Source organism: Protopterus annectens, chromosome 3.part0 (assembly GCF_019279795.1).
Source record: "Protopterus annectens isolate FY-2018-M chromosome 3.part0, PAN1.0, whole genome shotgun sequence".
In the NCBI taxonomy this organism is placed as follows: Eukaryota; Metazoa; Chordata; order Ceratodontiformes; family Protopteridae; genus Protopterus; species Protopterus annectens.
Genome location: NC_056731.1, coordinates 1,418,345,275 through 1,418,372,527, shown reverse-complemented (window position 1 = coordinate 1,418,372,527; position 27,253 = coordinate 1,418,345,275). Strand labels below are relative to the sequence as shown.

The 27,253-nt window shown below is 44.4% G+C and overlaps 1 protein-coding gene across 1 annotated transcript in view; it reads right to left on the bottom strand.

Moving 5' to 3' along the window:
* The window catches only part of NSMAF (neutral sphingomyelinase activation associated factor), a 2,091,028-nt gene that overhangs the window by 1,579,781 nt on the left and 483,994 nt on the right, over positions 1–27,253 (bottom strand). The window contains exon 7 of the mRNA XM_044065485.1: positions 12,032–12,103. Coding sequence (XP_043921420.1) covers positions 12,032–12,103 — 72 coding nt within the window. The remainder of the gene's footprint in view (positions 1–12,031; positions 12,104–27,253) is intronic.

Sequence of the window (27,253 nt, the reverse complement as noted above, 5' to 3'; positions counted from 1 at the left end):
TGATGGAATTTATTTACTGCAATGGGGAGTTGCCATGGGTACTCCATGTGCGAACTCTTATGCTAATTTAGTTTTAAGTAGATGGAGGATGAAAGTGTATTCTCCATGAATGAATTTACAAAATATTTTGTGTTTTATCGTCGTTTTGTAGACAATGTGTTTATTTTATGGGAGGGCACATAATATAAGTTAGAAATGTTTGTGACTTAAACAATACTACAGATGTTTTAGAATTTATCATGACATGCTCAAGTATAGGAAAAGATTTTCTAGATATACATATTGAAGATGACATGGGTAGCTTGAATACTTCCCTATATCGTAAAAAATGACAATTTATTAACTAGGGATAGTATGCATCCTAGACATGTCTATCCTAATTTAGTGAAAGGACAATACATGACAGCCTCTAGATTATGCACCCAAGAAACTGGCTTTAGGAGTGCCATAGACAATATGACAAATAAAAAGAGGCTACAACAAGAATATGTTGGCTATGAATAAGAAATTGGTATGTGATGGAAGGGAGAGCAATATATATAAACCATTCTTTTCACAAAAACCTTCTAACGATAATCAGATAATACATAGTAATAATAGTGACTACAAGGTAAGATTTGGTATGAAATATACAAATGACATAAGTCCCAGTTGCAACATTATACGTAAAAATTGTATATATTTAACTATAGATAAGAAAACTATGTGTTGTGTAGGTAGATCTCCTATGTTCCTCTATAGGAATGCTCCAAATTTAGAGAGACAACTATGTGGGAAAATGAATAGGAATGAGAGTAAATATAAAGTCAACAAGGATTGGGACTTACGTCTGTCGAAATGCCGAGCTTGTGCTTTTATTTCCAAAGAACAAATCTATGAACATCCAAGATTGAATTTTACATTTAAACCCTATGCATACATGGATTATTGCACTGAAAATGTGGTTTATCTAGCTATTTGTAAACTCATGTTCAAATTTTTATGTAGGAAAGACCAATAAAAAGCTGAAAGACAGAGTAATGAGGCATTTATATGACATTAAGAAAGGTAATATTAAAACTGCACTGGCTAAACATAATATAGAACATCAAGGACACGTCTTCTCTTTTAGAATACTACAACATATATATCTTAATTGTAGAGGTGAGTGACAAAGTGAATTACACAGAGAAAGCTGAATTACTATGGGATTTGAAGTTGCAAGCTGATAGATACCTGGGTCTAAAAGGATCTGTCCCACTAAAGCCTGCTTAAGACGGACGTAAATTGCTTTATTGATTTAATTAATTGATGCAGACAGTGTTCTGATTAATTACTTTTTAAAATGTGATTAACTGAAAATGGGTATTTAATATACTGTTTGAGTTGTTGTTTCTAGATCTGATGAAGCATTTATTCATAAATGCAAAAGCGCTCATCTTTTACTAAAGTTGATGCCATTAGCCATGGTGGTCCTGCTGTTTTCTTTTCCTTTTATTTTTATATCATTTTGGCTGTGGCTGTGCAGCTTGGGCCTTGAAGGACGATTAGTCTTTTCCTATAACTGGGTCAGCCTGATCTTGGGTGAATGTGCAAAGAAAGCATTAGTCAGTTGGAAGCCTGTCAACGATCGAATTATCACAGCCCGTTTCACCTGTGGATGTGCCAAAGTAACAGTCATACAAGTATATGCACCAACAGAGAACACAGAGGATGTGGCATCCCAAACCATGACCTGAAGATATTGATTGGAGACTTCAATACCCAATTCAGAGGTGACTGGAGTTGATTTGAAGGCATGGTCGGAGCCCATACATCATTTGAACACCTCAGCGACAATGGCAAATGGCTGGTATCCTTTTGAAAACACAACGGGTTATGTGCTGGTAATACATACTTTCAACACCAGTGGATCCACAAGAACACCACCACTTGGCGGTCACCAGAAGGGCGTACCTTTAATAAGATCGACTACCTCTGCATCAACCAAAAGTGGAGATCATCCTTGCGTGATGCAAGGATCTTCACGAATGTGGACGTTGGCTCAGACTATTACCTAGTTAGGGCAAAGATTAAACTCCAAATTTGACACCAAAGACAGACCACACTAAATTGACTGTTCACAACTGAGAAGCTCAAAGACCCTGCCACCACAGACACCTTCGAACTGGAACTGCTCAAGCTGCTTCATTCTCCTTAGAGAGGCGATGAATGTCGAAGACCACTGTGCCAAGTTCAAAGATACCATCAGAGAGTGCGCCCAAGATATTGGAAGATGCCAAGGATGACAAAAGAAGTGGATCCAAGACCACAAACAGAAACTGATTGAAGAGAGAATAAAGGAGAAAATTAAATGTGACCAGGCCACAAAAATGAATGCCCAAAAAGAGGAAAGCTGAAGAGCTGTCAGAAAGATAAAAAAGAATGGCTGGAACAAAAGGGAAACTAAGTGCAAGAGGTGGCCACCCGTAATGACACCAACACCCTTTACCACACTGTCAATGAGCTGACTAGAGTAAAAAGCAATTCCAACATCCCGATCAAAGATAAGAGTGAGAAGTTTCTGACAGCCATAGAACAGCAGAATGAAAGGTAGATCGAACACTTCCAGGAAACCCTAAATCAACCAGACCACCACTTATGACTTTGATGTAGATGAGGATCAGGAGGAGCTGCAAGTGAATACTGGTGTGATCTCTATCGAGGAAGTAAACATCACAATCAGAAGATAAGTATAACAAAGCAGCCAGTTTGGAGAAAATACCTGCAGAGTTTATGAAGCATGGCAGTCAGGCCATAGCAGAAAAGTTTGGGACACTATTCAACGAATGCTGGCAAATCACAGCAGTCCCAGAAGAATGGTGGAGAGGTGTCATAGCCAAGATTCCGAAGAAAGGCAACACATCTGACTGCACAAACTGGTGAGGCATCACTCTGTTCTCAATGCCTGGGAAAACATTCTGTGTGGTCCTACTCCTGCGACTGCGGAATGCTATAAACCAACACCTGTGGGAAGAACAAGCCGGCTTCCATGTTGGAAGATCATGCAGCAATCAAATCTTCACTCTCTGCAACATCGTGGAACAATGTGTCGAGTTCTGAAAATCAGTGGCCATCAACTTTGTCAATTTCGAGAAAGCTTTCAACAGCATCCATCGAGAGTCACCCTGGCAGATCCTGCATTCCTATGGCATACCAAGCCTTTAATACCATCTTCAATGATTTGTATTAGTGATCGAGCTGCTGCATCCACACCAAAAATGGCCACACAGACTTCTTTGAGATTACAACTGGGGTTAGACAAGGGTGTATCCTGTCTCCGCTCCTCTTGCTCGTTTCTCTGGGCTATGTCATGTAGTGAGCAGGGATGCGCATCAGAGCCGGTATCCAATGGTATCACCCCAGTGAACTGGACTTTGCTGATAAAACTGCCTTGATCAAAGAAGATGAGACAAAGCTGCAGGATGTGACAACCACCCTCGGCCAAGAAGCCACCAAGATTGGCCTCAGTATCAGTACCAATAAGTCAAAGATCATGAACATACATGCCGTGCACCAAACGAGGGAAGTGATGATCGAACTGAAGCAGCTGGAGGAAGAGGAGAAATTCACCTACTTTGGTAGTGCGATCACCAAAGACAGAGCCACAGAAGCAGATGCCAAGTGCCGCTTTGGGAAGACAATAGCAGTATTCCAAAGAATGAATAAGATCAGTCCTCACCATCCATCTCCCTGAAGATCAAGCACCGCCTGCTAACCTCTGTCATGATCCCTATGGCCATTTATGCAAGTGAAACCTGTAAGGTGTCAGCAAGTATCAACAAGAAGCTTGATGTCTTTCAGCAGAGCTGCCTCTGCCAAACTCTCAAGATCTGATACTATGATCATATCACCAATGAAGAGGTTCTACAAAGTAGTAGATCATGCAAACTCCAGATCATTGTCGCTCGCATCATTGTTGCTCGCAGAAGACTTCAACTGCCTGGCTATGTCCTACAAATGGAGAACCATTGGAACCCAAAAGACAGCAATGACGTGGGCACCTCCCACCACCAAATGACCAAGATGATGCCTGCGGAATACTTGTTGAAGAATGTTTGTACAAGACCTGAAGGTACTGAACATCAGCTGGGGTAAAGCCAAGACCTCTGCCAAAGACCGGAAACATTGGAGAATGCTTATTGCCCGATATTGTATATAGCATTGGAGCGTCTAAGTATAAGTAAGCAAGACTACCCTCCAGTTTATATAATATTCACCCCCCCCCAAAAAAAAAGACTCCTCAATTGCCTCTAGAAGAGCTACTTTTCATATATGCACTACTCATACTAAACATCTAACATTTCCTTTCCCTATGGGCACCACAGAACTATACCTTCCATTGTACTGCTACTTGAACAAAATCATTATGTCTTTTTCCAAAAACAAATATTCTCTACACCTTCCCACTATATCTGCTTTTACAGTTTTCTGTCACTCAGTCCCGTAATCTAATCAGCTCATGCAAACAACAGAAAAACTAGATGCTATCTTGTCCCTTTACCCAACAACTTCAGCAATTATCAGCTTTCAACCACCCTCCTTTCAGCCTACACAGAGTCTTAGAGTCATATATTCAAGATGCAAATAATGCATCAGTACATCATAAACCAGGTGAATCATTGTCTCACCCTCCTAACAGATTTCATCTCGCAAGCTGCCATCCTTCCAATGCACAGTCTCTTCCTAATGCATCTGCCTTATCTTCTCAAAAACTGTTTTTCTCATACTCTACCTTAACCTTTATATAGTCTTCCACTTTTGTCCTTTCTCCTTCTATCTCCATCTGCTTCATGGAAACATTAATCAATCAGCTTTGCCTCTCCTTTTTATATCTCCTTTCATCTTTATAGCAACCCTCATCCACCTTAATGAGCCCCTCATTTCTCCAAGAGTCATCTTTATTTACTAAAAATAATTTAACTAGATCTGAAAATGGCTTAACCTTCTCCCCTCAGTCCTTGCTTACTCTCTTTCACATGCCTAATTTCTTTCTTATAATACTCTTTACTATAGTACATGTTCTTCGACTATTACTATATTATTCTAGTATCTCTAGTATCTCTGTTCCTCAGATTGCAATAAAAAAAACCTTATATTTATAATTCATTTTTACCTCTTTTCCACTATCCTCAAACGTGTTTCACTTTTTCCTCACTCCTCCTACTTGACACATTTGCTACTATTACACAGCATCCTAAAACCTGTATACCCAACCCTCTTCCTTCCATTGCACTCTTAGGCATTATTTCCTAAAATGCACCTCCTTTCCTCTCCATACAAACATTCTGCATACACAAGGAGGACAGAGGAGGAAGAAGAAATGGACATAATTGGCAAATGGAATAAGTAATATTCAAAAATGACTTAAGGAAACCATTTCACAAAGCACACAGTGGGCACTAGAATATACTGTCAATGGCACTATCACAATATAATTTAAAAAGAGTTATGTACTTACCATAACTTGGCATCTGTGCTATACAGTGTCATTATTCATCACGGATGATCCTTGGATCCGACCTCGGATCTGAGCCAGCAAAGTGAGCGATAGCTCCTGAGATTGAGCTCTTTCCCTCCAATTATGTCCTGTTACCCATAATCCTCAGATCGAGTTTGCTAGATAACTATCCTGGCAGGGACACTGTCCTAACCCAGGAACAGCATACCCAAACATGCCATCGCTCCGAGAATCCTCTGGTCACCAGGAGGAGGGGGATGGAGGGTGGGAACATGATGAATAAGGACACTGGATAGCGCAGATTCCAAGTTATAAGTACATAACTCTTTATCTAATGCTATCTGTGTCATTATTGATCATGGATGGGTCAGAGTCCCCAGCTACCCAAATCCTGGAAGGTCTCAAGGAAGGACATGCTGAAGCACAGAAGAACCAATCAAGGCTCTACCCCTGGATACCAAATACAACTTGTAATGTGTTACAAAGGTATTGGGGCTTGACCAAGTGGCAGCAGCACAAATGTCATCTAAGGAATTCCTCGCCCAGAACACAAAAGACGTAGCCACTGACCTCGTAGAATGACCTTTAATAGGTCTGGGAAGATCCCTGTCATTGCTCTCGTAAATGGGAACTATGCAAGAAACTATCCAATGAGAAATTGACACTTTGGAAATAGCCCTGCCTCTCCTAGCCTGGGAGAAGGCTACAAAAAGCTTATCCCGCTTTCGAAAATCCTCAGTCCTCTAAGTAGAAACGCAACTGCCTATGAACATCCAGGCAATGTAGATGACAGTCCCCTTTGTTTGAGAAGTTGGGAAAAAAGACAGGGAGTTGGATATACTGACTTAGGTTGGTTTCCGAAGCCACTTTTGGAATGAAGGAAGGATTGGTTCAAAGGGAAACCCTATCCTTATGAAAAATCATGAAGGGAGGTTTTATACAAAGAGCTTGTAACTCAGAAACCCTCCTGGCAGAGGTAATTGCAACCAAGAAGGCCATCTTCCAAGATAGAAACTTAATGTCACATTTTGCATCAAGTTTGAAAGGAGGTTGTGTCTGGGACTGTAACACCAAGATAAAATTCCAAGAAGGAGATGGATCTTTGAAGGGAGGCCTAAGCAAGAATACCCCTTAGAGAAAGGCCTTGCAGAGCCAAGAAGAAAATATGGGACTATTGTTTAAATGGAAATTGGGGATAGCTGCCAACTGCAGCTTAACTGTTGAGAAACTGGCCCCTTGCTGGAATACAGAAGGGAGGAAGGCCAAGATATCTGGAACCAGAGCCAAACAGAGATCTATGTCCCTCTGACAAGCCCAAAGAGAGAATCTATTCCACTTGCTGGAATAAACCTTTTTAGTGGAAGGTTTTTGAGAAGCCGGGGAAGGCAACTTGGTCTGGCTGATGATAACTGGAACTGGAAGTACCAAGCTGTCAGCCTCTGGGACATCAGGTCAGGAGGGGGAAGTCTCCATGGGTGGGAAATGAGATCCTGTACTAGATCCAATGTCCAAGGCAGATATTTCAGGTGAGACCAGAGGAGGGAGAACCATGTCTGACAAGGCCAAAAGGGGGGAATGAGGATGAGCTAAGCCTTCAGACGATGGGCTTTCTGTAGAACTTTGGGAATGAGGGACATTGCGGAACAGGCATAGAGGAGTCCAGTGATCAATCATGAATCAGAGCATCCCTGGGTGACTCCCCCGATGGGGGTATCAAGGCAAAGTATTTGCTGCACTTGTGATTGACTGGAAAAGCAAACAGGTCGCAGCACGGAGATCCCCATCAATGGAAGATCCGACTTGCCACTGACTGTTTCAGGGACCACTCGAGGGGACTCAGGATAGACTTCCTCAGCTTGTCTACTAGCACACTGGTATCAACAGGGATATGGGTTGCAAGAAGAAAGCATCCTGAGGCCATCACCCATTACCAAACTCTCATGGCCTCTCTGCACAGTGGGTAGGATAGTGTCCCCCCTTGCTTGTTGAAGTACCAAACTGAATATCTACCGTCCCGAGTGGGAGAAGGTCCTGGAAGGCTTGCAATGTTAATAGGACCGCTCTCATTTCGAGGATGTATAATCTGGTCTCCAAGGGGGACCACATGCTTTGGACTGTCCTTCCCTGGAAATGCCCCCCCACCCCAACAGGGAGCTGTCCGTGGTCACTGTGGCTTGTGGTTGCGGAAGGCAAAAGGGTCTCTCTAGCCGGAGATCCTCAGTCTGGACCCACCAGCTCAAGTGCTGCTTGTAGACCCGAGAAATTCGAATTGGTGTGGACATGGAGTGAAGATGAGCCGACCACTGTACCGCTAGGGTCCACTGAAGCACTCGCATGTGATACCTGGAGAGGGGAACCAATTGAATAGCCACCATCAACCTAAGGACCTGAAGAATGAGATGGGTAGTGGCACTGTACCAATCTAGAAGGAGAAGAACTTGCTCCCTGATAGTGTCTACTCTGAGCAGGGATAGAGTTGCAGTCTCTGACACCATGTCCAGAAGAACTCCTATGAACTCCAGCCTCTGGCATGGAGGAAGATAAGACTTTGGAAGGTTGGCAGTAATGCCCAGATCATGAAAAAGGTTTAAAATGAAGTCTGTAGCTAGTGAAAGAAGATGCTTTGTGGGAGACGTAAGAAGCCAATCATCCAGGCATGGGAAGACCTGAAATCCCTGCAGCTGGAGATGGGCTGCAACCACTGCCATACATTTGAACACTTGGGGGGCTGAGGTGAGACCGAAGGGCAGGGCTCTGAATTAATCATGACTGGCCCTTAGCCGGAAGTGCAGAAATTTCCTGGAGCACCTATTTTTATGTGATAGTAAGCATCCTTGAGATCTATCAAGCACATCCAGTCATCCTTGTGTAGAACCAGAAGAATGGACTGAATAGTAACCATCGGAACTTTGAATTCTTGACCAACAAATTCAGATTGCTGAGGCCCAGAATGGGAAGCAGGTCTCCTGTTCTTTTGGGCACTAAAAAGAAGCGAGAGTAAGTATCGGATCCTTGTTGTCCTGTAGGGACCTTCTGGATGGCCCATTTTTGAAGGTGGTCTTACACCTCTGAAAGAGCTAACTCCCTTTGACGGAGTGGAACGTCCGGGAGTGACTTTTGGATTTAAGGGGTGGTGATAGAACGGTATGAGATATCCCCTAGACAATGTTTAGCACCCACTAGTATGAGGTAATGGCAGCCCAAGACAGTTGGTATAAGGAGATACGACCCACGACTACCTCCACGGCAGGACAGTTGGGCAGCACTTCAGGTGCGCTATGGGGGCTTCTCAAAAGAGTTCTTGGAAGCCCTGATTCTGCGGACCCCTCTGCCCCTGGGGCAGCACCTGCCATCGAATCTCCTTCTCCAGCTGGAAGAAGAGGATTCCTGCGGAGCGTCCTGGAAGGAAGACTGTGTCCTGCGAAACCATAGCTTTTTTACTATCCCTCTGAGTCTTAGAGAAGGATCGTTGGAGAGTAGAAAACTTGATACCGACCGCTGACAAGGTCTTTCCCTCCTGTTCACTGTGGGTCAATGTGTCCTTGACCAAGGGATCAAAGAGTAGATCCATCAAATGGGGCATTAGTAAAGGACGCTTTAAAGTTGTCCGCAAACTCACACAGGAGAAGCCAGGCATGATGCCTAATAGCAATGCCTGTACCCGCTGCTCATGAGGTGGCCCCAACAGCGTTCGAGATCAACCTCATCGAGACATTAGCTAGGGAATTGAGTGTGGATAGCCTGGGAGAAACCAGCATGAGGCTCTCTAGAGGCAACAACTCTGAAAGGGAACAGGAGAGCTCCAAGACCAAATCCCTTTGTAGCCGTGTAAAGTGTGCCATGTAATTCGTAGCCCTCAGTCCGAACATGGCTGAAGCATACGCACACTTCCCAAACCAGTCAATCGCCCTAGACTCCCTGTTAGGGGGATGGACCATAGAGCTCTGTTTCTCGAACTCTTTCTTGGTGGCAATGGCAACCACAATAGCATCTACCAGGGCACCTTTGCTTCAAAATAGTTTGTCCTTAGGGGGACTGAGGAACTTATCCACCCTCTTGGGGACCGGTTCAACTGTGTCTGGCTCCTTCCACACCCTGCTGGCCAAGAGCTGGACTAACTTGTCTGCAGGGGGAAACACCCAGGAAGTAGATAAGCCCACCTCAAACACCTTCAGGAACACGGATTCCTCGGAGGATGGCTTGGAGAAAGACCAACCGCCCCGCTCTTTCAGGATTTCAAGCATATCGCCAAAGGACACCTCCTCGTATGGTAGTTTGGGGGACCAGTCCCTTTCCTCAAAATCTAAGTCTCCCATTAGTGAATATTGCGGGGAGTCTAGGCACCTCCTCTTGCAAGTCCTCTTCCAAGAAGGCTCCTCCACCATGGACTCTGGGGATGACTCGGAGGAGGAGGAACCACTATGGGGGTGATGCCCTTCTGAAGGTGATCCCAGGGTGGCGGACCACGGACCAATGATGTAGGCAACCCACCCAAAATTGAACCAGGCTGGGTAAGGTCCAGAGCAGAGGAAGAGGCTGCCAATGAACCACAGACAGTCCTATTGCCAGGAAGGCAGATGAAATGGACGAAGCCTCACCCTCCTCCCCACAGGCCGTGACTGACTGACTGACTGGGGCAGGAGGGGAGACCCCAGTATCGGACCCAAGCTATCAAGGGCAGAGGCCCCCAAGGGAAGGGAATGATCTGAAAACTCCGGACTGGAATGTTCCCCCCAGTGGCCCCTGGAAATTTCTTGGGCCCAAGGCAAACCCAACCCAGTGGGCAAGTGGGCAGAACCAGCCAGGAACCCAGGCACTACCTGATGCCAAAGCCCTCTCCTTAGGCAAGCTCTGACCCTGGGACGCCAAACTCTCGGGAGCTGGGTGGGAGGGGAGATCAGTGGTGGGTGAAACACCCCTTGGCACACAGCTAGGGGATGGAAGCAGACCCAGTTCCATTTGGGCTTTGAGAAAGCTCTTCATCATCTGGTCCATATCAGATGGGAGCAAACATCTAGTGGACCGAGAGGAGACTGAAGAATGGCTAGAGTGGGTAGAATGCCTGCAGTCCCTAGATGAGGACCTGCTAGACCTCTTTGGATCAGAGAACTTGGAGAGGGCTGGAGAGTCAATAATAACAATTGGCTCCAAAGGTGCCATCGGACCCAAAGGCCCAGATGGATCCAAGCTAACAAAATTCCCAGCCAATGGATCTGACGAGGTTACTGGAGCTGAGGGGGATTTAGAACCACTGATGTGATCTTTGGACCTTCGAACCTCACAGTCAGATCCGGCCACGGGAGCCAAGGCCTTTGGAGCCAATGACTGTCCCAGAGCCGATGCCCCCGAGGCTGGACTTGGACCTGGAGGACATGGATCTGAGAGAGCCTGGGCCACTTTGCTAGGGAGTCCAGAGATGAAGAGGGCTTCCTCTTAGGATCCAGAGGGACCTTGGAGGGGGAGCATGAGACCAGAGGACCCCCTTTAGCCAGTTCCTTTAGCAGTAACTTGCTCCTACATTCTAGGAGAGCCCTGGGATTGAATCCAGCACAGATCTCACACTCATTCTCCAAATGGGACTCTCCTAGATGGCAGATGAACTTCTCATGTGTGTCAGCATGAACTAGCTTCTGACCGCATGAGGAGCAGCATCTAAATTCAGAAGGTTTTTCAACCATCACAAAACCCCCCCAAAAAAGTTACACTCACACACAAAAGTACTCTCACAGAAAGGAGAAGAAGAAGAAGAAAGTGGAAAAAGGCCGGGAAAAAAACCCTAACACCAGCAAAAGACTAATGTGGGGGGGGTCTTCTACTAAACCTACAAAATCACTGATACTACTAAAACTTATTAGATAGAGGGAAAAGGGAGACAAAGTACAGAAATAACCCAAAAAATGTACTTATCCACCAGTAAATGAGCTCGAGCAGCAGGAACACGACCGTTCACAATTGTTGCAAATGAGATTTGAGGATTATGGATAACAGGAAGCAAGGGGAGGGGAGGAGCTCGAGCTCAGGAGCGGTCGCTCTCTTTGCTGGCTCGGATCAAAGGTCAGATCCAAGGACCATCCGTGATCAATAATGACATGGATAGCATCTGATCAAATGAATTTGAGGATGTGTGAGCTACACAAAAGAAACAAAAAGAAGGAGAGGAGCAGCAGCACAAGGTCTAACTAAAACACCAAGGCAGACAAGTGATCACACATCTTCCTGCATCAGAAAACTACACAAAGGGCAGAATATTTGAATGGTGCATGCTCAGGTATACACTGTTCTGCAGGGGTTTGAAATGCCTATTTGAAGGAATGAAGTTGTCAGCTGTACTCTGCTCAGAAATTAAAAGGACTCTGGAAGGAAAATTTATACAATATCTAATGTATTTTTCAAGGAAAATATCTCCACAACATAAGCTTATTCATTATATTTAAAAAAAAAACTAAACATGCGACAAATCAAACTTAAAAATACATTTATATTTATATATGTTAAGGCTGCAAACAATTTAGTTCCAGTTTCAGCAGCCTTCTATCTAAATAAATTTCTTACCTGAAGTAAAGTCTGCACAATGTCAGCAGCTTTAACAACAGTATCCAGCTGGAACATATAGTCCATTTCTCCCTGCATTATACAGACAAAAGATATTGGTCTAAAGGCTGCATAAATATTTACATTTTAGAGAATTTTCTTTAATTTTGCAAACAAAGGTTTTTCACTCATTTAGTGTTATGAAAAAAGTACAGTTTTATACCTACCATAAATGTAGATGTTCGAGTGCTAATACAGCTGCAGTCATAACAGATGGGTTTTCCTGCCGTCAGGCGGGTCCTCGGTCGGCCGAATTCCAAAGTCTAGGTCTGGCATCAGTTGTCGTCGCTTCCTCCCTGACGTCAGTGCGACAGGGGTACAAAAGAACCAGCCGACGCCATTTTCTTCAGTTTTTCTTGCCCCAGATGTCAGGTGCCCCCAGAAGGAAGACAATACATAAATTTATGTAATAATGCAATGCAATATAATCAAAAAACAGTAGTTGCAAGCAAATACACCATAAATTAATACCCCAATCAGGTTGTATGAGGAGGTGTTGGCCATTAGGCCTGTCCCAAGAGGGGAAGGAGGGAGGGAAACCTGGACTGCAGCTGTATTAGCACTCGAACATCTACATTTATGGTAGGTACAAAACTGTACTATGTTCATCGTGCATACAGCTGCAGTCATAACAGATGGGTAGAATCCCAAAGCTAAAAAAGGGGTGGTAGGCACTAGGTGGAACTAGGAGGAGCCAGGATGCTCTGTAAGACTGCAGTGGCAAATCCTGCTCTAGATTTGGAGTATAATGGTAGGTGATAGTGCTTGGAGAAGGTATGTACAGAACTCCAAGTGGCTGCTTCCAAAATATCCTTGGTAGGAACCCCCCTGAGGAAAGCTGCAGAGGTAGCTGTGGCCCTTGTGGAGTGAGATCTGATGCCTGCAGGTACAGTTTTACCATGAAAACAGTAACAAAAGCGTATGCAGTGGGCTATCCATTTTGAGATTGTCTGTTTGGAAATTAGCTTCCCTTGAGCTCCTGTAGCATAGGACACAAAGAGTTGCTCTGATTTTCTGAAAGGCTTTGTTCTGTCCAAATAATAATGCAGCTGTCTGTGGATGTCCAAGGAATGTAGTAGTCGCTCCCCTTTATTTTAAGGATTAGGGTAAAAGGTAGGTAAGTGGATAGCCTGATTCAAAGCTACCCTGGATACTACCTTTGGCATAAAGGACGGATTGGTTCATAAGGAAACTCTGTCCTGATGGAAAATGATGAAAGGCTGCACAGCCATGAGGGCTTGTAGTTCTGATACCCTGCGAGCTGAGGTGATATTCAGAAGGAAGGCTGTTTTCCAGGACAAATATTGCAGTTCTGTTGAGACAGCTGGCTCAAAAGGAGGCAAGGCCAGTTGTTCTAGAATGAAATTGAGGTCCCAAGCAGGCACTGGTTGTTTCCTTGGGGGTTTTATATTCTTAGCCCCTCTGAGGAACTGTCTTAAGAGGGGGTGAGAGAATAAAGGAGGATCAGTGTTGTATTCTGCAGAAATGGCTGAGGCATGGATTTTGATGGAGGAGATTGAAAGTCCACTGCTTAGCATCTCAGCTAGGTACTGTAATATTTGAGGTAAATTCAGTATTCCAGGATTCTGACCCTTTTTCTCATTCCAGGCACAAAACCGTTTCCATTTTGCGGAGTAAGCTTTTCTAGTAGAAGGCCTTCTGACCTCCAAAATGACATCCTGCACCTCCTTGGAGAGTAGGGTCTGTTGTGAAGTTAAGGAATCTTCCATGCGGCCAGAATGAGTGTTTTCAGCTGACTGTGAAGAGTTTTGAAATTGTGCTGAGTCAGGAGAAGAGGCATTAGAGGTAGGATCCATGGTGGGGAATGCGTCAGGCTCCTCAGGAGTGGGTACCAGTGTTGCCTTGGCCAGTCTGGAGCAATGAGAATCATCTTTGGTCTGTCTGCTCTGGTTTTTAATAGAACTTTGGGCAGCAGAGGAAGAGGTGGAAAGGCATAAACTGTCATTGTTGTCCAACTGAAAGAGTGCGTCCACTCTCCAGGCCTGTGGATGAAAGGTCCTTGAGCAGAATTTTGCCAATTGGTGATTTCTGTGGGAGGCAAAGAGATCTATGTCTGGCCTTCCCCATGCTTGAATTATCTCTGTAAAAACTTGAGGATGCAACTTCCATTCGTGTGGATCTGTCATATTTCTGCTTAGGTTGTCTGCCAGTGTGTTTTCCTTGCCTGGCAAGTACTGTGCTTGAAGTTCAATTTGTAATTCCAGAGCCATGTTCCAAAGAGACATGGCCAGCCTGCATAGGGGGTATGAATGGGTTCCTCCCTGTTTGTTTATGTACCACATTACTGTGGTGTTGTCTGTCCTTATCAATAGCTGACCTGGATGCAGAAGGTTTTTGAAAGCTATAATAGCATGTATTACTGCTAGCATTTCCTTTTGATTGATGTGTAGGTGCTTTTCTTTTTGGGACCATTTGCCCTGAATGCACCGATTTGTCATGTGCACCCCCCAGGCGTAGTCCAAGGCGTCTGTTGTGATGACTTGATTTGCTTGAGTCTTGCAGAATGGGAGACCTGTGTTTCTTTGGCATGCTTGAGCCCACCACAGAAATTCCTTTTGAAGACATGGAATCAGTGGTATTATTGTTTCCAAACTGTGGCTGTGTTGAGACCATAGGTTTTTCAGGTACCATTGAAGTTTCCTCATATGCAGCTTTGCACATAGGATTAGTAGGATGCAAGATGCCATGAATCTCAGAGCCTGCAGGATTTTCCTTGCAGTCAGCCTGGTGAAATTTGCTAGTTTTCTGAAGTATTGAGTTAGTTGCCCCTGTTTCTCTGGCGTGAGGTAGGCCATGTGGGTGTTTGTGTCCAAGTTGGCACCCAGGAAAATTATTGTTTGAGAGGGTATTAGCCTTGATTTCTTTTTGTTGACTGTGTATCCCAGAGAATTCAACAACATTATTACAAAAGCCAGATGTTTCAGAAGTATGTGCTTGCTGTCCGCTTGGATCAGGCAGTCGTCCCAATATGGGTATATTTGTATCCCTTGAAGTCTGCAGTAGGAAATTACTGATGCCAGGCATTTCGTGAATACTCTGGGCGCAGTAGATAAGCCAAAGGGCAATGCAGAGAATTGATAATGGGTTGAACCTGCAAGAAATCTGAGGTATCTTCTGCAATCTTGTCTGATAGGGACATGCAGGTATGCCACCTTGAGGTCCAATGTTACCAGCCAAGACTCCTTGCCCAGCATGGGAAGAAGCTGCTGTAATGTGAGCATCTTGAATTTTGGCACGAGTAAAAATGTGTTTAGGATGAATAGGTCCAAAATAGGTCTCCAATCTTTTCCCTTCCTTGGTACCAGGAATAGTCTGGAGTAAAAACCTTGACCCTGTTCTTGTGCAGGTACCTCTTGAATAGCTTTCATGTCCATGAGATCTGAAATTTGTTTTTGTGCCTCTGCCCTTCGATTGTGTGGCAGGTTTGGCATGCCTCTCATTTTTGGAAGGGTGTGAAAGTGGAATCTGTAGCCTCTGTCTATAATGTCCAGGATCCATTTGTCTTTTGTGAAAATATGCCAATTTTTAGTGAATAATGCCAGTTTTCCGCCTAAAGGTGCTGCCATTTGAGCCTTGCTTGGCATGCAAAGGGGAAAGTCATTGGGACTGCTTTCTGAATGGCTGTGAACTATCCTCACCACCTCTTTGTGTAGGTGCTTGCCATTGTCTGCCTCTAAACGATCCTTGAGATTGCCCTCTGCCCCTCGGGCGCCTGTAACTACCTTTTTGGGGTCTGTCCGTGGCTGGAAAGGACCAATTTTTGGAAGGCCAATTTATACTGAAACATGGAGGTTATACCTGTAGGAAATCTTTCACTGTTTGCATTGATTTTGCCTTTTCCTCCATTTTCTTTAATACCTCCTCAGCTTTAACACCAAATAATACATCTTTTTGCAGAGGGGCATCTAGTAATTTAGCTTTGACATGATCTGGTAAGGTTTGCTCTTAGAGCCAGGCATGTCTACGTATGACTGATCCTGTAACAGCAGCTCTACATGAGGCCTCTAAAGCATTAAAACCACATTGCAAGGTATGTTTACCCACTTGTTCTGCACTATGTATCAAATCCTGCAACTCCTTCAAGTCTGGTTGTTCAGGTTGTGACATTTTGCTTCTCAACTGTGATAACAAAAACTGTTGGTACTTTAACATATGGAACTGACAGTTTAATGCCCTCATGGTTAAGGTGGCCGAGGTGTATACCTTTTCCCCCACCTTTCTAAAGCTCTGGAATCTCTCTCTGAAGGTAATGGATTTTTAGCAGTGGAGGCCTTAATTCCCTTGGGGCCCTGTGAGATAGTTTCTGGGTCAGCCGCATGGCTTTTGTATAGGAATTGGTGTGAGTCAGGAACCCGGTAATACCTGTCAGGCTTGACTGGGGCTGGAGGTAAAGAGTCTGGGTTAAGGCAGGCCTCCGAATACACATCATCTAGAATGTCCAAGACAGGAGGTATAGCCAGAGGCCTGTGCTGAGGGAGCAAGAGAAAATCCCTAAGCCTTTTCTTGGAGTCTGAGTACTCTTGGCCTTCCCAGTGGAAGTGTTCCCTCAAGGTATGCAAGGTTTCCCCAAAAGAGTAATCCTCAGGGGGGGAGACAGAGGGAATGGACTCCTCAGCATCAGAATCTTCAAAAGGGGAGTATGAATGTTCCTGGTCATCAGAATGTTCTGAAATAATGGAGGCCTGGTCCGAGGAGGGAGATTCTTCCACTCTGGGCCTTTTCTCCGGGAGGGGGGGGTTTGAGAACCCCTGATAAGAGTAATCAAATCCTCAGCCATTTTGAGCATCTGCTTTTTAGGCATGGGGCCTTGAGAAGGGCCCTGTGGAGCTTGTCTTTTAGTATGCATGGCTGCTTTAGACTTAGTGAAAGCCTTGATGGAAAAAAGAAGAAGGCCTGAAGACACCTTGAGAGGTGGCAGACCTGTCTAAACTCTGAGTTTCACCGCCAAGAGTGGCTTCGGTATCTGTAGTCGGGGTGTGGGCCGAAGAGCCTGCGACCTCGGGCACAGTAGACACCGCCAATGAAGTGTCGTCGGTAGTCAGGGGCTGCGTAGGCGCCTCACTGAGAACCGGACCACCTGTAGTCGGCTTTGGCGTGGTGTCGGTAGAAGCCGCGGACCTTGTATGTCGGTCCTTATCTTTGCATCTTTTACTCAAAACTGGAGTCGGAGTATCCAACGACATAATGTAATTAAATTTTCTGCCAAAATAGTGTTGGGCGAACTCCGCCCGACGCTTAATAGTGCGTCTGTTGAATGTAGCACAAAAACTACAGGCCCAGACGTCGTGGTCTGGGCCTAAGCAAGGAATGCAGGGGGAATGAAAATCCTTACGCGGTATTTGCTTCCCACATGAAATGCAATTAACTTTGTCTGACATCGGTCTGAGGCAAGAAAAGTTTCCCCAACGGGGTACTTAGCTTTCAAGAAGACTTCGGTTGAAAAATATTTGTAATCTCAGGAGATGGCCCACCGGCACTTGCGAACTGCTTCTGCTTCGGGCACCGCGCGGCAAGAAAGACTGAAGAAAATGGCGTCGGCTGGTTCTTTTGTACCCATGTCGCACTGATGTCAGGGAGGAAGCGACAACAACCAACGCCGGACCTAGTCTTTGGAATTCGGCCGACCGAGGACCCGCCTGATGGCAGGAAAACCCATCTGTTATGACTGCAGCTGTATGCACGATGAACATCAATTGTATTTTCTGACAAAGGTTAATGGAAACAACTCACGTGACATTAACATATTCATACTACATCCTACTGCCAAGATGGTTAAATGCATTCTACCTTATTTGTGCAGCAATATCACAAGTCTTAAGTTTAAGTATTCAGTTTGTAACATGCCAAATGGTCAGTTGTGCAATTATAGCATCTTAAAGCCAGAAGTAAAAATGATAATGTAAAATAAACTTGTGTACGGAATTTTGCATAGTAGTAGATGTTCAAACAGGGTCACTGTTGCAACAGACATGACACCTGGGACTTTCTATGCAAAATGGTCAACACCAGCCATACTTCTAAAGCTCTGTACCCTTCCCCCAGAAGGGCTGATATCAGTTTCCCTCATATTTCAGAAATCTAAAGTATAAAGATGGCATCATCTCATGTCATTTTTGGGTTTTATTCTGTCCAAGGAGATCCCAGAATAGGCTTCTTAGATTGCTCCTCCAACAGACTCTCCAGGATACAGGGAATCATCCCACAAACTATCTCCTGTGTCTCCCTGCCAGGAGAACCTTTGAGTAATAATTTCATCACAGATAGTCAAACCAGAAAAATCAAAGACCCTCTAGATTTGTCAGGTGTGGGAAGCTACTGGAGAAAGGTGATATGGTAACCAGAACAACCATCGAACGCCCTAAAAGAAACCAGTGGAAATGGATGGAGCGAACACGGATCTTACTCAGACCTCTACTATTATGGAACATTCCTTATGCAACTATGCTATATTACTTATATGGATCACTGCTGCAGTAGCCATGACAACTGGAAAGATTCCCCAGAGCTGGTTGATGAGGGGGTTGGTTTAATGTCCAGGTGCAAGCTCTGTTTCTACATTCAGCCTGCAGTGTTTGGAGAAGATGTGTACAGAGAGCAAACTGGCTGCTGCCAGAATGGCCTGGCTACTCTTCCCTCTGATAAAATCAACTGTGGTTGTTATGTTTCTTGCTCAGTCTGGTCAGATATGTTATTTCAGGGTCTCTGCATGGGCAGAGTACCAAAGGTAATGCAAAGAGCCAGGTACTTTGAAACAATTTGCTTGGATATTGCTTTCTCTTCCTCACCAGCTGAAAAGGAAACAGAGTCGCTCAATTCTTCTTATGTCCTTTGTTTTATGTACTAAGATCTTAACTGTAAATGAGCATCCAACAAATACATCTTACTCTGCAGATCAGGAAAGACAATTAGCAACTGTACAGACTGGGTTACAGTCATCTCTAGAACTAATTCAGGCATCAAAGAGGGGTTTCTATGTAAACTAACATTATCCTTGGAAAAGACTAGAAGAGGCTCCTTATACACAGGCATGGAGTTCTGAAGTCTTGCTTACTGATGTGACTTTCACTAGAACAGTCCTCTTCCAAGTCAAGAATCTGAGGGCTGTTATTGCAGCCAGTTTGGCGTGGCTTTGGACAATTTCTTCAGGATGAAATTCAAGTTCCTTAGCAAGTTCTCTACTTTCTTTCCTTGGGAAGTTTCAAGTGTAACATCCATTTAAGAAACTGCTAATCTAAGAGCAAAGATTAGCCAACAAAGTACCCTTGCTAAGGCATTGGTCAGTCCTGTTCCAAGCAACTCTAACAAATACTATAGAATCACTTACACTCCTGCAGAACTGCGGTCTTGATTCCTCTCGTTTGGTGCCATAGAGAATATCACTTCCATTTAACCAAGTAGGGTTTCTAGTAGTAAACCGTCTAGCTTCCCTGGGGTCTAAAGTGCAACAAGGTCTTACCATTCATGCTGTGAGGCTAAGTTTACGCAGGTTTAGTCATACCAACCCCCCCCCTTGCTGAGTCAGAGTGCAAGGTTCCACTCTTCTGTCTCCATCGGAGGGAAGAAGTGCTGCACCCCTATCTAGAAGGGGGTATTAGCAGCCTTGCTTCCCTTATTTTCTGGATCACCCAAAGAAGAAAGAGGATCATAAGGTAAGAAAAACAGATCTGCCCATTTGAAGGAGAAGGTGTCCAATGAACAAGTCTGTCATACACAAGTTGTCCATGACACTTAGCTAATGAAAAGTGGGGCTGAAAATTGTGTTCTACTGAACTCAAAGCATGAATAAAATAAAACAGTACATACTTTTATTCTTTAATGATGTATATTTGTGTTGTAACAATGAAATATGCTTTTAATACAATTACTAGCCTATCAAAAGCCAGACGGGGCATGTTGAGCATGGAATGCAGCTCTCTAAATGCAGGCTCATGCATCACATCCACTGTACAAAGTGGATTATAAATAAGCATAAATAAGCATCAGTACATAACAGGGTTGGCAGTAAAGGGAAATAATGGACTTCCCAGGTGGCAGTAAAGGGATGTTGCAAGACCTGATGTTGTAGGAGGACAGCCCCCATTCCTCTGGAAGATGTTACTTCCTTGTGATGTCCGCTATGGAGGACGTTACTGTTCTTTCAAAACTGACCTCTTTATTTCATTTTTCTTTACTGTATGCTCTGTTGGTGTTTTGCCATATTTAAATATTTATTTTCTATACAGAATAGAAAAAATAGCTCCTCTTCTCCGATGTCAGTAGTGTGCTCTGGTTTATTTAATGTCAATTTCCTGGCTGGATAGTAAGTTTCTTTTGAAATAAACAGTTAACAGAACAACGTAAACTGAAATATTGCTCCATTCATTTTTAATGCATTTCTTTTTGTTTTGTGCATTCTGTTGCTGTGTGTGTATTGACGGGTGTTTTTTGTTACATCTTTGTCTTCTAGTTAATACTGTAGACTAATTAACTTTGTTAGTTTATATTTATTTTTGAGTGTTTTATTTTTATTTTACTGGAACACCTTCAGATGTGATTTGTTCTATTTGGTTACATGTCTTATAACTGTTTCAGGGGGGTTTGTACCAGCATATGATTCTTACGTAACTGAGCTGCAGTTCACTTACATGTTGGATGAGCCTTGTGCATTACTGTTCCTTTGAGATTAATTTTGCTGTATTTACTAATTTGTACATATTCATACATTTGTGCACTCATACGCTAGCTGTCTAGTCAGACACTGACTGCTTCGGTGAACATGCCAACTGTCCACACAATACAATCCTTGTTGATTATTAGACACAGGAAAGTACAGTTTTGTACCTACCATAAATGTAGATGTTCGAGTGCTAATACAGCTGCAGTAATCACAGATGGGTTTTCTGCCGTCAGGTGGGTCCTCGCTCGGCCGAATTCCAAAGTCTAGGTCCGGCGTCGGTTGTTGTCGCTTTCTTTCCTGACGTCAGTGAGGCACGAGTATATAAGACACAGCCGACGCCATTTTCTTCAGTCTTTCTTGCCCCAGATGTCAGGTGCCCCCAAAAGGAAGGCAATACATAAATTATAATTATATACATGAAATGCAATATAATCAAAAAACAGTAGTTACAAGCAAATATACCATAGAAGGATAACCCAATCAGGTTGTATGAAGAGGGGTTAGGCCCTAGGCCTTTACCAAGAGGGGAAGGAGAGAGGGAAAACTGTACTGCAGCTGTATTAGCACTCGAACATCTACATTTATGGTAGGTACAAAACTGTACTATGTTCATCGTGCATACAGCTGCAGTAATCACAGATGGGTAGAATCCCAAAGCTACGCACAGGGTGGTAGGCACTAGGTGGAACTGGGATGAGCCAGAATGCCCTGCAACACAGCAGTGGCAAAGCCTGCTCTAGTTTTGGAATATAAAGGCAGGTGGTAGTGTTTTGTGAAGGTATGCACAGAACTCCAAGTGGCTGCCTCCAAAATATCTTTGGTAGGAACTCCTCTGAGGAAGGCTGTAGAGGTAGCTGTGGCCCTGGTGGAGTGGGATCTGATGCCTGTAGGGACAGATTTTCCATGATAGGAGTAACAAAACCGTATGCAGTGGCCTATCCATTTTGAAATTGTCTGTTTGGTAACTGGCTTCCCTTGAGCTCCTGAGCTTCTGATTTCCTGAAAGGCTTTGTTCTGTCCAAATAATAACGTAGCTGTCTATGGATGTCTAAGGAGTGTAGCAGCCTTTCCCCTTTGTTTTGAGGATTGGGGTAAAAGGTAGGTAAGTGTATGGCTTGATTTAAAGCTACCCTGGATACCACTTTAGGCATAAATGACGGGTTGGATCGAAGGGAAACCCTGTCCTGATGGAAGATGAGAAAGGGCTGCACAGCCATGAGGGCTTGTAGTTCCGAAACCCTATGAGCTGAGGTAATGGCCAGGAGGAAAGCTGTTTTCCAGGACAAATATTGCAAATCTGTTGAGGCAGCTGGTTCAAAGGGAGGCAATGTTAATTTTTCTAGAATGTAATTAAGATCCCAGGCTGGAATTGGTTGTTTCCTTGGTGGTCTTATATTCTTAGCCCCTCTGAGGAACTGTCTTAAGAGTGGGTGAGAGAATAAGGGTGGATCTGTGTTGAATTCTGCAGAAATGGCTGAGGCATGGATTTTTATGGAGGAAAATGAAAGTCCACTGTTCAGCAGCTCAGCTAGATACTGTAATACCTGAGGCAAATTCAGTTTTTTAGGGTCCTGGCCTTTTTTCTCATTCCAAGAGCAAAACCGTTTCCATTTTGCGGAGTAAGTCTTTCTAGTAGATGGCCTTCTGGCCTCCAAAATGACATCCTGCACCTCTTTGGGGAGTAGAGTCTGTTGTGGTGTTAAGGAATTTTCCATGCAGTGAGATTGAGTGTTTTCAGCTGACTGTGAAGAGTTTTGTAGCTGTGCTGAGTCAGCAGAAGAGGCATTAGAGGTAGGGACCAGGGAGGAGTATGTGTTAGGCTCCTCAGGAGTGGGTACCAGTGTTGTCTTGGCCAGTCTGGAGCAATCAGTATCATCTTCGGTCTGTCTGCTCTTGCTTTCAAGAGCACCTTGGGCAGAAGAGGCAGAGGTGGGAAAGCGTAAACTGTCCATGCTGTCCAACTGAATGAAAAGGCGTCCACTCTCCAGGCCTTTGGATGAAAGGTCCTTGAACAAAACTTTTCCAACTGATGATTCCTGTGGGAGGCGAAGAGATCTATATCTGGCCTCCCCCACGCTTGGATTATCTTTGTAAACACTTGAGGATGCAACTTCCATTCATGTGGATCTGTCATATTTCTGCTTAGATTGTCTGCCAGCGTGTTTTCCAAACCTGGCAAGTACTGTGCTTGAAGTTCGATTTGCCATTCCAGAGCCAAGTTCCAAAGTGTCATGGCTAGTCTGCACAGGGGGTATGAATGTGTTCCTCCTTGTTTGTTTATGTACCACATTACTGTGGTGTTGTCTGTTCTTATCAATAATTGTCCTGGATGCAGGAAGTCCTTGAAAGCTGTAATTGCATTTATTACTGCTAGCATTTCTTTTTGATTGATGTGAAGGTGCTTTTCCTTTTGGGACCATTTGCCCTGAATGCACCTGTCTGTCATGTGCGCCCCCAGGCGTAATCTGAGGCGTCTGTTGTGATGACTTGATTTGCTTGAGGCTTGCAGAATGGAAGACCTGTGTTTGTTTGACATGCTTGGGCCCACCATAGAAATTCCTTTTGCAAACATGGAATTATTGGTACTATTGTTTCCAAACTGTGGCTTTGCTGAGACCAAAGGTTTTTTAGGTACCATTGAAGTTTCCTCATATGCAACTTTGCACATGGGATTAAAAGAATGCAAGATGCCATGAAGCCCAGAGCCTGCAGGATTTTCCTTGCAGTAAGCCTGGTACAATTTGCTAGTATTTTGAAGTATTGAGTTAGTTGCCCCTGTTTTTCTGGCGTAAGATAGGCCATCTGGGTGTTTGTGTCCAAGTTGGCACCCAGGAAAGTTATTTTCTGAGATGGTGTTAGCCGTGATTTCTCTTTGTTGATTGTGTATCCCAGAGAATGCAGTAACCATGTTACATAAGCCAGATGTTCCAGAAGTATGTGCTTGCTGTCCGCTTGGATCAGGCAGTCGTCCAAATAAGGGTAAATTTGTATCCCTTGAAGTCTGCAGTAGGCAATTACTGATGCCAGGCATTTCGTGAATACTCTGGGCGCAGTAGATGAGCCAAAGGGCAATGCAGAGAATTGATAGTGTATTGAACCTGCAAGAAATCTGAGGTATCTTCTGCAGCTTTGTATGATTGGGACATGCAGGTATGCCTCCTTGAGGTCCAATGTTACCAGCCAAAACTCCTTGCCCAGCATGGGAAGAAGTTGCTGTAATGTGAGCATCTTGAATTTTGGTACGAGTAAGAATGTGTTTAGGATGGATAAGTCCAAAATGGGTCTCCAGTCGGATCCTTTCCTTGGTACCAGAAATAGCCTGGAGTAAAAACCTTGACCTTGCTCGTGAATAGGTACCTCTTGAATAGCTTTCATGTCTATGAGCTTTGAAATTTGTAGTTGTGCCTCTGCCCTTTGATTGTGTGGCAGGTTTGGCATGCCTCTCATTTTGGAAGAGTGTGAAAATGAAATCTGTAGCCTCTGTTTATAACGTCCAGGATCCACTTGTCTGTTGTGACAATATGCCAATTTCTTGTAAATAATGCCAGTTTTCCTCCCAAGGGTGCTGCCAGCTGAGACTTGCTTGGCATGGAAAACAGGAAGTCATTGGGTTTGTTTCCTGTATTGTTGTGCACTGTCTTCGCCACCTCTTGGTGCTGGAGTTTGCCATTGCCTGCCTCTATATGATCCTTGTGATTGTCCTCTGCCCCTTGTGCGCCTGTATCTACCTCTTTGGGGCTTGTCCGTGGCTGGAAAGGACCAGTTTTTAGAAGGTCAATTTCTGCTAAAACATGGTGGTTGAACCTGTAGAAAAGCTTTGACAGTTTGCATAGATTTGGCTTTTTCTTCCATTTTCCGTAGAATCTCCTCAGCATTAGTACCAAATAACACATCCTTTTGTAAAGGAGCATCTAATATTTTAGCTTTCACATGATCAGGCAAGATTTGTTCCCTAAGCCAGGCATGTCTACGAATGACTGATCCTGTAACAGCAGCTCTACTTGAGGCCTCTAGGGCATCATAGCCACATTGTAAGGTGTGTTTACCCACTTGTTCTGCACTATGCATCATATCCTGCAACTCCTTCAAGTCTGGTTGTTCAGGTTGAGACATTTTATTTCTTAATTGTGATAACAGAAACTGCTGATATTTAAGCATATGAAACTGACAACTTAAGGCCCTCATGGCTAGGGTGGCCGAGGTATATACCTTTTTTCCCCACCTTTCTAAGGATCTTGACTCTCTTTCGGAAGGTAGTGGATTCTTAGCAGTAGAGGCCTTCATTCCCTTGGGGCCTTGAGAAATGGTTTCAGGGTCAGCATTATGGCTTTTGTAAAGAAACTGGTGAGAATTAGGAACTCTGTAGTACCTATCAGGCTTGACTGGAGCAGGAGGCAGGGAATCCGGATTAAGGCAAGCCTCCGAATAAACATCAAGTATGTCCAAGACAGGAGGTATCGCCAGAGGTCTGTGTTGAGGTAACAAAAGAAATTCCCTAAGTCTTTTCTTGGAATCAGAAAAGTCTTGGCCTTCCCAATGGAAGTGTTCCCTCAAGGTGTGCAAGGTTTCCCCAAAAGAAAAATCCTCAGGAGGAGATACAGAAGGAATGGACTGCTCTGCATCAGAATCTTCAAAAGGAGAGTAAGAGTGTTCCTCTACATCAGAATGTTCTGAAAAAATGGAGCCCTGATCAGAAGAGGGAGAATCTTCCTCCACTCTAGGTCTCTTGTCTGGAGGGGGTTGGGAACCCCTGATAAGAGTAATTAAATCCTCAGCCATTTTAACCATCTGCTTTTTAGGCATGGGGCCTGGAGATGGGCCCTGTGCAACAGGCCTCTTGGGATGCCTGGCTGATTTGGACTTGGTAAAGACCTTAATGGAAAAGGAAGATGAGGGTCTAAAGACACCATGGGTGGAAGTGGACCTGTCCACATTAGGAGGCTCAACGCTCACAGTGGCTTCGGTGGTTGTAGTCTGGGTCTGGGCCGAGGTACCTGCGGTCTCGGTTACAGAAGACACCGCCAAAGAAGTGTCGTCGGTAGTCAGGGACTGCATAATCGTCTCGCTGAGAACCGGACCACGTGTAGCCGGTTTTGGCGTGGTGTCGGTGGGGACCGTGGACCTCGCGTGTCGGTCCTTGTCCTTACGGTTTTTGGACAAAACGGTAGTCGGAGTCTCCGACGACATTTTATAATCAAAGGCTGTACCAAAAAAGTGTTGGGCGAACTCCGCCCGACGCTTAATAGTGCGTTTATTGAAAGTAGCGCAAAAGCGACAGCCCGAGACGTCATGGTCTGGGCCTAAACAAGGTATGCAGAGGGAATGGAAATCGTTATGCGGTATTTGCTTCCCACAAGAAATACAATTGTTAACTTTTTCTGACATCGGTCTGAGGCAAGAAAAGGTTCCCCAACGGGGTACTTAGCTTTAATGAAGACTTCGGTTTCCAATTTTTCGTAAATTCAGGAGCTGGCCGACCGGCACTTGCGAACTGCTTCTGCTTCGGGCACCGCGCGGCAAAAAGACTGAAGAAAATGGCGTCGGCTGTGTCTTATATACTCCTGCCTCACTGACGTCAGGAAAGAAAGCGACAACAACCGACGCCGGACCTAGACTTTGGAATTCGGCCGACCGAGGACCCGCCTGACGGCAGAAAACCCATCTGTGATTACTGCAGCTGTATGCACGATGAACATCTACAATAAGCACTGAATTCTGCTCAGTCACTGTAGTCTGCATTTTATGACCATTTTCCATATGCACTGCTTGAGTTATCTTAATTATTCAAACCTGCACATGTATCTTTACTAATTATCTTGTCCTGCTTTAGCTGAGCTACTACTTGAAAAAAAACATCAGGTGTACAGACAGATTTTTATCAACACACTTCACCTAGATTTGACCCATAGGCTTCTATTTATAACCACAGTAAGAAAAAAGTGCATTCACTTAGTTTGCAGTTTAAAGCCAAACTTACTGCTTCATTTTTTGCTGTTTGTGACCGCTTTTTACCCTGCAATTTGAAACTGTGTTTCATTGCCTTACATAGCATAGGCAAGATTCAGACCTGCTGAATCTAGACTGTTTGGTATCACTGTGCACTTAAACCAGCCATCTTACATTTAGAGGGCCTCCCTGCACCCCTGTGGCTGAAGTGTGTAGCTCAGGACCCATCTGAGTTGGGGATTGCTGGAAAAAGGCTCAGTTTGGGGCTTTCCCATTGGTAGTTGTGTTAAAAACTTTTAAAATTAGTCTGTATATAAAGCTTTGCATTTGCTCGTTGTTGCACACTGCGCGACTGGGTTTAGCAGTATCCTGTATAGATGTAAATGCCTGGGAACATTATATTTCCCTAGAGACCTTCAAGTAGAACTTCTCGAGCTTCCTGCTGAGCAAGCAACATTCTCACACTCATCATCCACAGCCTACTATACATCCACTACCTTTGCTACTCCAAGTGAGACTAGCCCACTAGTTAAGCCAAAGTCCTAAGCACAGTTAGCCCA